Source organism: Pristiophorus japonicus, chromosome 12, assembly GCF_044704955.1.
Source record: "Pristiophorus japonicus isolate sPriJap1 chromosome 12, sPriJap1.hap1, whole genome shotgun sequence".
Lineage (NCBI taxonomy): Eukaryota > Metazoa > Chordata > Chondrichthyes > Pristiophoridae > Pristiophorus > Pristiophorus japonicus.
The window spans coordinates 160,368,463-160,380,431 of NC_091988.1; the positions used below are offsets into that span (position 1 = coordinate 160,368,463).

An 11,969-nucleotide genomic window follows, 5' to 3' on the forward strand; every position below is an offset into this window, starting at 1 on the left:
CGCATCTCCGGAATCAACTTAGTGAACCTCCTCTGAACTGCCTCCAAAGCAAGTATATCCTTTCGTAAATATGGAAACCAAAACTGCATGCAGTATTCCAGGTGTGGCCTCACCAATACCTTGTATAGATGTAGCAAGAGTTCCCTGCTTTTATACTCCATCCCCTTTGCAATAAAGGCCAAGATACCATTGGCCTTCGTGATCACTTGCTGTACCTGCATACTATCCTTTTGTGTTTTATTCATAAGTACCCCCAGGTCTCGCTGTACTGTGGCACTTTGCAATCTTTCTCCATTAAAATAATAACATGCTCTTTGATTTTTTTCTGCCAAAGTGCATGACCTCACACTTTCCAACATTATACTCCATCTGCCAAATTTTTGCCCACTCACTTAGCCTGTCTATGTCCTTTTGCAGATTTTGTGTGTCCTCCTCACACATTGCTTTTTCTCCCGTCTTTGTATCGTCAGTAAACTTGACTATGTTACACTCAGTCCCTTCTTCCAAATCATTAATATAGATTGTAAATAGTTGGGGTCCCAGCACTGATCCCTGCGGCACTCCACAAGTTACTGGTTGCCAACCAGAGAATGAACCATTTATTCCGACTCTCTATTTTCTATTAGTTAGCCAATCCTCTATTCATGCTAATATATTGCCCCCAACCCCGTGAACTTTTATCTTGTGCAGTAACCTTTTATGTGGCACCTTGTCAAATGCCTTCTGGAAGTCCAAATACACCACATCCACTGGTTACCCTTTATCCAACCTGGTCGTTACATCCTCAAATAACTCCAGCAAATTTGTCAAACATGACTTCCCTTTCATAAATTCATGTTGACTCTGCCTGACCGAATTTTGCTTATCCAAATGTCCTGTTACTGCTTTTTTAATAATGGATTCCAACATTTTCCCAACCACAGATGTTAGGCTAACTGGTCTAGTTCCCTGCTTTTTGTCTGCGTCCTTTTTTAAATAGGGGCGTTATATTTGCAGTTTTCCAATCTGCTGGGACCTCCCCAGAATCCAGGGAATTTTGGTAAATTACAACCAATGCATCCACAATCCCTGCTGCCACTTCTCTTAAGACCCTAGGATGCAAGCCATCAGGTCCATGGGATTTATCTGCCTTTAGTCCCATTATCTTACTGAGTACCACCTCCTTAGTGATTGCGATTGTGTTAAGTTCCTCCCCCCCCCCTCCCCCCCCCATAGCCCCTTGACTATCCACTGTTGGAATATTGTTAGTGTCCTCTCCGTAAAGACTGATACAAAATATTTGTTCAGAGTTTCTGCCATCTCCATGTTCCCCATTACTAGTTCCCCGGTCTCATCCTCTAAGGGACCAACATTTACTTTAGCGACTCTTTTCCTTTTTATATACCTTTAGAAACTCTTGCTATCCGTTTTTATATTTTGTGCTAGTTTACTTTCATAGTCTATCTTCCCTTTCTTAATCATTTTTTTAGTCGTTCTTTGCTGGCTTTTAAAAGCTTCCCAGTCTTATGTCCTCCCACTAGTTTTGGCCATCTTGTATGCCCTTGTTTTTCATTAGATACCTTTCTTTACTTCTTTAGTTAGCTATGGGTGGCTAATTACACCCTTTCCTCCTCACTGGAATATATTTTTCTTGAGAGTTGTGAAATATCTCCTTAACCGTAAGTATGAATGGGGACCCCCTATTCTGATAGGTTGGGCCGGCCCACGTGATCCCATTGATGCATACGAAACCCATAGGCTCCTGGGATATGTGTGCCCCTATGAAGGCCTTCGTGTAGAGCCCCAGGACCACAAGTCTCCAAACCTCTGGGACCACCGGGTACTTTCATAGAAATATTTGCGGTCAGAGGCAGCTGCCCATGGGAAGCCTCCGACCGCAATTTCTGGGCCATTGTGTTTTAGCTACGTTTGGGGAAAGATATTTTTGGTGTTTTTAGGTGTCAGCCTCATCTCAATAGTTGTACACTTGGCTCTAAATCAGAAGGTCATGGATTTAAACCCCACTCCAGGAATTGAGCACTTAATCGAGGCTGACACTTCGATTCAGTACTGAGGGAGTGTGACTATCAGAGGTACTATCTTTAGAATGAGATGATAAACCAAAGCCCTGTTTGCCCTCTCAGCTGGATGCAAAAGATCCTGTGGTACTATTTAGGGAAAGTAGGGGAATTCAACCAGTTGTCCCTGCTTATCATTTATCCTTCAACCAACAGCACTAAAACAAATGTTCTGATCATTTATGTCTGCTATTTGTGGGAGCTTGCTGTGTGTAAATTGGCTGCCATGTTCCCTACATTACAACACTGACTCCACTTCAAAGGTGCTTCATTTGCTGTCGAGCAATGGATGTCCTGAGGTTGTGAAAGATGCCAAAAACAAAATGCAAGTTCTTCCTTTTTAAGATTTCCACTGTGTTTTATATTTAACAAAATTGTAATCCTATTATTTAAAAACTGATTTATGATTTTACTACAAAGAACATAACAAAGAAATCTTCCCGCGTTGTGTTTTACCCTACTGTCAAAACACAATGAAATAACTTTGCCACTTTTTTCGGAGCAGGTGAGGCTTTTGACAGATCCAGGGCTTCAGAAAAGAGTTCATTCATGTTTACGTTGTTTCTCTCCCAATCTCCTGTTTCCCTTTCTCTGTGCTGCATTATTACCTCAATGTTTTTACAATAAAAGAGTAAGAACTCAAATGCTGGGATGTATTCATGCTCTATACATGATGCCTCTGGTAAACACCAACCTGAGTTACAGATGATCATCAACCAATCCTATAGTCATCTGCAACTCAGGCTGGTGTTAATCTACACGTGTACACAAGGAAACTTTTTATAGCCATTGGTACCATCCATTAACCCACTGAATGTGAAGTTCAGGTAATGTCTGCACATTACTTAGCACATAAGAACATAGAAATTGCTGGACAGAAAAAAGATCAAGATCCAACTGATCACTTTCTACCATCCTGGTCGTCGCATGATACAATGATAATGGACTTGTGGACTAATCATAGCGATCAATCTCTATCAATTAGCCTACAATAGATCCAGTGAGGAGGCGAGGAAAATCCCAGCGGTGGGAAATTTTTGGAACCACAGGTCCAAAATCACCTGTTCCAAGCTTGCTACACTTATGTCATGTCACAAATTACTCATATACTATATCCAAAATATTACTTCTGAAAAAATCTTTCTAATTTGCATTTGAATGAATCAACACTATCTCCTTCCACTGTTTCCTTAAACCTGTTCCATAGATTAACCACTCGTTCACTGAAATAATGCTTCTGCAGATTAGTTTTACATTTACCTTTTAACGGTCTCATAATACAATTTAAGGTATATGTGACAAAGTGGGTTTACCTAATTATATTTTGCTGAATGGAATGAGTCAGAAAACAAGAGTTTTTCTTCATTAACCCGGAGTATTATAGTTGAACAAAGAAATTAATCACCCACTCAGTTTTGTTTGTGAGGAGGGGGGATGGGGAACAGAATACACACAGTTTCTATTCACCACTAATCCAAATGGTGCTTTCAGCAGTACCTGATCTTTCAGAGCCACTGAGCTTTACAGAGTCAAGACTTCTTACCCCAATCTCTCGACAACTGGCTGATAGGCAGGGAATCAAGACTTCAGTCGCACCCTTCAAATCTCCTCTTTGCATACATTGGATTTCAAATCTAAAAAAGCTCCAACTCTTCAATCCAAGGTACATGTGGCCTCGAAAACCAAATGAAAATTGGACCACCCACTCAATAAATGGGCTCTTGATACCCAGTTTAAAATTAGGTAAAGGAAATATACAGACCACTAAAAAATTGACTGGGCAAAACAGAGATGGGCAGTAGCCTACAGTACAACAATGGTGGTTGTTGAACTGCTTGATGGTTTTAGCTGCGGGGATCATTGTGAGTGAGAGGCATGAATATATTGCAAGCAGACTTGTGATAATCTAACAGTTACTGTACCAAGGAAGGGTCAGAAAAGAAGTTCATTCTAATGTTATCAAGGTGCTAAGGACAACTTGTAGATTAGAAGGTATAATAGAACGTCATGATGAAGCAGCTAATGGGCAATAATTACATCACTACCTAGGATAGTTATTAACAATGATCATGGCTTAAGTCTTCCCAATCAACTGGAGGAAATTGCAGCTCATCCAAGCCTGGATGTCAAACAAGCAGTCTGGCAGCACAGAGGCAGTGGAAGGGTCAAGATAGGTGTTGGAGAGGGAGAGCTGGGTGTGATCTGCACACATGTGGACATTAACCTCATGTCTTTTCATGATATCACCATGGGGCAGCATGTGGGTGAGGAAGAGGATAGGGCCAAGGGTCGATTCCTGGAGGACTCCAGAGCTAACAAATATGGGGGTGGGAAAAGAAACCATTGTTAGAGATCCAATTGGCTATGATCAGATAGGTAAAATTGGAACCGTGTGAGGATAGTCCCAATGAGTTGAACAACGAAGATGTGTTGGGAGAAGATGGTATAGTCGGCCATGCCAAATGCTGCAGGGAGTTCAGGGAGAATGAGTAGAAATAGGGCACTATGGTCAGTCACAGAGGATGCCATTTGTGATTTTTGATTAGGACCATTTCTGTGCTGTGAACACTTAAATTAATTTCTGATAAAGCTGATAGAAACATAGAAAATAGGTGCAGGAGTAGGCCATTCAGCCCTTCTAGCCTGCACCGCCATTCAATGAGTTCATGGCTGAACATTTACCAGGTTAACTTGACTGTAAATGGAATGTGTAACCGCCTATGAATATATGAAATTATTTACATGACAGGATTACCAAGATAGATATGCAGTTTTCCCTTTTTATTTCAACTTCCAATTTAACTCATAAATAAGGATGCGCTATTCTTAGATGGACTGAATTCCACAAAATAACACATAGGGCTGGAAATTCCCCAACCTTCCACCACGTTTCTCGGCAGTATTTTGCCGTTTTGGGCAGAAAACGGTGCGGCAGGAAATTCCCTGACGTCCTCTGCCGGTGGTTTTAAAATACCGCTGGGGAGCAGACCGCCGGCGTGCAAAATTGGCAAAAGCGCTTTCGTCCGAGTTTGGCCACAGCGGTGACCCATAGATAAGGTAAAAAAAAACGCAGAGGAAAAACCTGTCGGTGCAGCCCTTGGAAACGGTGGTAGGTATGAAAACCTGAAAAAAGGGTAAATTAAAGTTTATTTTTTAATTCTTTTGCAGCGATTCACTAGAAAAGGGTCTTGTGAATCTTTTGTGAATTTTTTATTTTTTGTTCGTTGGAAAAATATTGTTGGTGTTATCCCCCCTCCCTGGGCCCAACCTTGCAGCGGTATCGGCCTTGGAGAAAGGTTGAAGAAAATTTGTGGTTTACGCTGTGAACCTTCTGCAACACCAATTTTTCCTGCCATGTGGATTTTTTCTCATTTGTTCCTGAATTTTCCACCTCGAAATCATAGCGGAGTCATAGTAGTATTTTTGGTGGCAGAAAACCGCTATTCCAAAAAGGAATTTCCAGCCCATAATGATAATACGGGTTTTATTATTATTTTCAATTTAGCAAGGAATCAATCTGTTTTATATATTTCCAACCCACCTCCCATTTCCTCCTCTCCCAAAAGGTGGTGACTCATACTGGAGTAAAGGTTCAACACAGGCTATCAGCCTTCTGGTATCCCAGCGAAGTGGGTATTTTTTATGGAGAACCCAGACAGAGAGCATGGATTTTCCTATCAGCATCTTGTGTGGAATATCTAGGCTTGAATATTTATTCAACCATAATTAAGGTCAGGGCAGCCACATCCTTCCTTCACCTACGTACTTCCCATAGAGATTACCGACCGCAGGAATCCTGGCGATTATCCCACGGTTACCTTGGAAATGCTGAGTCATCACTTATAATTGAGATTGTCTCAGCGCAAACTAGGGATCAAAGCTGGCACCTTCCTGATGGGCACCCTCCCACATGATGCATTTCAACACTAAGCCACCCGGAGAGTCGATGGAGCTGAAATAAAGGGGGTGGGACATTGGCATAGGAACACTTAGTGGATTGGTCCTGAAAATCTTCCCTGGGGTAATTCAATGAAGGCTTCAGTCCATTTATTTTAAACCGACCAATGCCTCCACTAAACTATGGGAAAGAGGAATTTCAGAGCAATGGGTTAAATGTTCATACACTGCGATCCCCCCTATAATTTCTAGGGCTTTATTTCACAGGTTTTTTTCTTCCTTTCATTTTCAAGATGTAGGTGTCGCTGGCAAGGCTGGCATTTATTGTCCAACCCTCATTGACTTGAGGTGGTGGTAGTGGGTTCTTCTTGAACCGCTAGTAGCGGTTTCATACAACTGAGTGGCTTGCTCGGTTATTTCACAGGGTAGTTAAGAATCAACAAAGAGTGTCAGCCATGGCGCATTTGGTAGCACCCCTGCCTCTGAGTCAGAAGGTTGTGGGTTCAAGTCCCACTCCCGGGGCATGAGCACAAAAATCTAGGCTGACACGACAGTGTAGTACTGCGGGTCTCGGCTGCACTGGCGAAGGTGCCATCTGTCGGATGAGACATTAACCTGAGGTCCCTTCTGCCCTCTTAGGTGGTTGTAAAAGATCCCACGGTACCATTTTGAGGAAGTTATCCCCGGTGCCCTGACCAATATTTATCACTTAATCAACATTTAAAACAGTATATCTGGTCATTATCCCATTGCTGTTTGTGGGACCTTACTGTGCACAAATTGACTGGTATGCTTCCTACATTACAACAGTGACTACATTTCAAAAAGTACTTCATGTAAAGCATCTTGGTACGTCCAGTGATCGTGAAAGGCGCTATATAAATGCAAGTCTTACTTTTCAACTATGTTGGTGCGGGGCTTGCCTCACAAATAGACCAGACCGGGTAAGGTCGGCGGGTTTCCTTCCTTTAAGGACATCAGTGAACCAGTTGAGTTTTTAGGACAATCCGACAGCTTCATGGTCACTTTTACCGGTTCCAGGTTTTTAAAACTGTGATAGCCTCAGTTAATTCACTTATCTTCTGAAGCACTCGTCACCACCAGAGGTCGCTTTTTGTCTCGTTCTCTCCTGAACATCTCTCATCAAAGAGAAGGCGACATGGTCACAATTAAACGGCACAACTGAGGAGAAACCCCTGCTTAGTTTATTAGGCAAAATATAAAGTATTTATCTCCCAATGTTTATTTACAGTTTTATTTTTTGTATAAACACTTTTTATATATAAAACATACTGTATAAACTATGACAGAAGATAAGAAAACCTCCGATTTATGTTAAACGATTGTGGAGCGAGTATCTTTATGAAATCTGGAACACGTTGGGTCATTTTAACAGCAACAGTCTGCAAAGAAAGGATGCGGAAGGTCAGTGGATCATTCACGGGCTGTGTGGCAATTGTTATTTAAAAGGATTAAAATATGTGAGGACATACCAAAAAGTACACTTAAGAAATTGTTAGAACCAATTATTTCGATGAAGTATATTCTATTTCACGAAACTACAGATTTAAGATGCAATTTTTTATGTATATTCTCAATTACCAGGATACTAGATTGAATTCATTACCTTATATTCGTGGGTGTCCCTAATCTAGTGTCCTTTCTCAAATCTTTCTCATCCCTTAAAGCGGCCGTGTTGATAAATACAACCGTTCCTCTTGTGTTTCAACAAAAAAGTCTTGGGAGTGTAAACACCTGGAGATAGTTTTCAAGAACGCAGTTTTTCTAAGGTAATCGTTTCAGTGCCTGCTCTTACAGCTCCACAAAGAGCAGGTTGGGGTAATTTAACTCTGATCAAAGGCCATGGGGATAGGTTTTCATTTTTAAAAACTCTTACCCAACCCATGAAAAGTAAAAACAATAAGTACATGCACCCCGGGTAGAATTGGACCCATTTATAGTGAAATGATACCTACCATGGCAAGATCTCCTGATTAGGACCTGTCTGAATGGGTTTCACTAGAACTGGGATCTGGCGAGAAGTAAAAGCATCGAGATATATATTTAAAATTCCTAAAAAAAACACGAAGTACATCTGTTTGGAGAACATTACATACATTGTCATTCGGGGACCCTTCAAATGAAGTATTTCCTCTTCCGTACTGCTACTAGTTTAACCAGGCCACTGTGTGAAGTGTGATAATACAATATTATTGCAGCAGTTGGTCTATAGACCGAGTATTGCAGTAATGTAGACGGACCGGTCTGGTAATCATCTGTGTGTGTGTATGTATATATATATATATATACAACTTGGGATCACAGACATTTATAATATTTACACATTTTTACCAAAATGTCCAGCTTGTGGCTTGTGTTTTAGCAGTGTGATGAGTAATGAACACGTGACACTTTTTCTAAAAAGTCAGTTGTAACTGCGCTGTATTAATTGTCGAGTCTTGTATTAAAATCGCGATAATTGCTATAAATTAATCCCTGGGGCCATCGGCCGCTTCATTTACACCACAGGTATTGAGAACAAAAGCACACGTGTGGCTTCACTCTCATTCCCAGCACTAACAGGCAGAGATGCATCATCGCCCAGGAGAGAGAAAGTGCAGAATATCAGGGAATGATGAAACCGACCAAAACTTTCACTTTGCCAGTTGGATTGCGGTTAGCAGTCTGACTCTTCTCATTGGTCAGTACCTGCAAGGTCTCTCTTTTTTGATTCCCCCCTGGAACGGCTGTTTAACACGAGCTGTCCCTCTGTGAAACAGGCACCGGCCCAGATCTGGTAGTGGCCAAGCGCAGGGCTGTGGGCTGACTGGTCACCGAGCAGACCTGCTCGGTTGTTTTTCCCGTGGTCTGAGGTGGCCGTTTCCGCAAGTGACCAAATCTTGGGTTTGAGTGCTGGACTGTCTTTCGATTCAGCGCTGGTTGCCTTTTTTACAACGCGTTCCTCCTCACATGTTCCCCATTCGGATTTGTTCACCTCATTTCCCTCCAAGTTTGTCCTCAGATCGCTGTTTTGTTCCTTTTCACAGTCTGTCACCTCTTTGCCTCCCTGTCCGGGGCAAGGTGTCTCCAAATCCCCCTGGCCTCCCTGCCCACCAAGCTGCTTGGCATCAGCTTTGCCCTGTTGCTCCTCCTGATCTTCCACCTCCTTCTTCTCTTCTTCGTCCTCGCTTTCGCTTTCCTCCTCGTCGGATTTCGTTTTGGGGACCCAAGTCATTTTATTCTCTTTCTTCAGCCGCCTCCGGGCATTGGCGAACCAAGTGGAGACCTGAGTCAGGGTCATCTTGGTGACAATCGCCAGCATGATCTTCTCCCCCTTGGTCGGGTAGGGATTCTTCAGGTGTTCGTTCAGCCAGGCTTTCAGGGTGCTGGTGCTCTCCCGGGTGGCATTCTTGGCGCGGCCTGGGTCCCCGTGTTGGATGGGCCGGTATGGAGAATACAGAGCGCCGGCGGGCGAGAAACTAGCCTGGGAATAGACGCAGCCAGCCTTCAGATCGTAGGGGGACCCCTGAAATCAGAAGGAAACGGAGTTTATATAATAATACATGCGTTAGAATATAATATACAAGAATGGTTAATATTTTATTCCGATTTAATATAATGCACATTATCTAATAGAATGCACAATACTATCTACTCGCTGCCTACATTACAACAGTCTAATGCATGTAAGAACTTCAAAAAGTATTTCATTGGCTGTAAAGCGCTTTGGGACGTTCGTTGATACTGAAAGGCGCTATATAAATGGAAATCTTTCTTTTCGTTTATCTACTACAGACACATCATACTATTTAATATAACCGTATATAATAAGATGTATTTCAACTTTTCTACAAAGAGCGTGCATGTATATAGTATATTTATCACGCCTGTCAAAAACATCCCAAATGCTTGACATTTAGTGAATGGCCTTTTTTTAATTTATTCAGATTGTATAATTTGAACTTTTCGATAAATCTGTATTCGAATAGTTTCCACCAATCTCTATTTGTACCTATTGCATAACTAGACAAATGGAAGCCTTTATACGGTGTCAGAGTCAGGAATGAGATATGTATTCTGACACATTAACTCATTTAGGACCTTACTCTGGAGCCGAACGCTTGAATCTACCAGCGAACATTGGGCAGAGATACTCTAGACAGAAGATTAATGAAACTGCTCAAGCTGCTACCCTCTTTTAAAAGTTGTAACAGGCCCGACACAGTTGACCATCACACGGTTCCTCTAAAGCTGTCCCGTATCTGTGTTGGGACACAGCGGAGATCAGCCTTCCAATCACATGAATACCCTGCTACAGTCCAGCATTGACATATTGCACTAAACATCGCTTCTTATATCAATATATGCGCAACAGAGATGCGGATGCTAAGGAGATTAAAACCGAACAGCGCAAACGTGCAGTAATACCGGAACTTTTAATTAAAGTTGGGAGTTAATGCACAGCGTTTTAAGAAAACTTGTTGCCAATTTGAAAATGTGCAAGTTCCACTTAAAGTATGTCCGGGTCTAAAGCTGGTGTCCCAAATTGCATAGTATATTGTGTTGAAGTAAAAAGACTTGCATTTATATAGCGTCTTTCACAACCACCGGATGTCTCAAAGCGCTTTACAGCCAAATAAATACTTTGGGGTGAAGTCACCTGTTGTAATTAAATAATATTGTGCATTAAAATGTTGATGTATATCATATTAAACCGTACTGTATATTCACATAAAAATGCTGATGTATATCATATTAAACCGTACTGTATATTCTATTAAATCGTTGTTTATTATATTACAGCGTGTTGTATAAGATATTAAATAGTATTGTCATATTATAGTATTTAAGTATGATAAAATCAGCTCCACGAACATTCAACCTGATATCGGTGTTATTAACGGTGCTTAGTTTTATTTTAACTAGCGATCCTAAGAATATGCTTTAACTATTGCGAACATCAACCGACAACCTAATGCTTGGTCTTTACAGAATGAATCGAGGTGAGTAAAGTTCACGGTGAGAGATGAGACTGCTGTAGTCAGTAACTTTAAACACACGAGCGATGATCCCGTCTTGTTACAAGTGCAAGTTAAACCATTACAGTGCCGGGGTTGCCTTTTAAAAAATAGTTTTAAAAAATCGCCAGGGAATTTCAAACTTTTCAAAATACAATAACAAGAAGTGCTTCCTTACCAAATGAGACAGATGCCTGAGATCGGGATAGGGCTGGAGGCTGTATCCCTGTGGAATGGGATATGTGCCGGGGTACCGGGCCAGCAGCGCATGGAGAGGCTGGGGGACCCCGAGACTGAGAGCGGCTCCGGGAGAGCCCAGCATCGCCGCCTGTCGCTCCACAAACAGCGCCTGCAGGCCGCTCATTGCAGTCCCCTTCCCGGCCGTCACCACGTCTCCATATCCCAACTGAGGCATAGCCATAATGCGATTCAGCCTAAAAACACTGCCAAACTAATCCACCTTCTGTCTCTATATATCCCCTTCTGTCCACTCCATTGGAGAGCGCTGGCGTGATTGACGGGAGCCTTGTAAATGATATTTACATACGATTAGTGAGATTTAACCATTGAACCCCCAGTAGGATACTGTACTCACTGCAGGGTTTACAAACACACATGGATTTGCACTGGCCTTAAACTCACTCTAAAGAACATAACGCCAAGGGCAATTCTATGTTAATCTCAGAATCAAATTAATCTGATCTTTCATATTTGACTGCACCTTTAAACAGATTTAAATCAGATAACACGATAGTAACATCAATGGGAATATTTTCTAAACAAAACTACGCGGTTTCACGGTATTTTCAATTTACAAGTGCCCTGAAATAATTAAAACTGTTGGGAGGTAAAGTAATGGCCCAGACACCGACATACATTAGAGATGCTTCAACTTCAGCCACTCAAATTGTTTAGTCATCCTAATTCCCTGTATTTGTTTGAAAGTTATCTGACTTATTTTTATGGCACATCAACTATTTTTCGCTTTTTTTTCTGA

At 41.7% G+C, this 11,969-nt stretch overlaps 1 protein-coding gene across 1 annotated transcript; it reads right to left on the bottom strand.

Annotated features, from left to right (window-relative positions):
* Window positions 1-7,253: 7,253 nt before the first annotated feature.
* LOC139277027 (iroquois-class homeodomain protein irx-1-B-like) lies at window positions 7,254-11,393 on the bottom strand. Its single transcript, XM_070895031.1, has 4 exons — window positions 11,151-11,393; window positions 8,664-9,480; window positions 7,931-7,986; window positions 7,254-7,357 (listed from the first exon to the last, which is right to left on the bottom strand). The coding sequence occupies exons 1-3, from the start codon at window positions 11,391-11,393 to the stop codon at window positions 7,949-7,951; spliced, it is 1,098 nt and encodes a 365-aa protein (XP_070751132.1). The 3' UTR covers window positions 7,254-7,357; window positions 7,931-7,948.
* Between the last annotated feature and the right edge of the window lie 576 nt (window positions 11,394-11,969).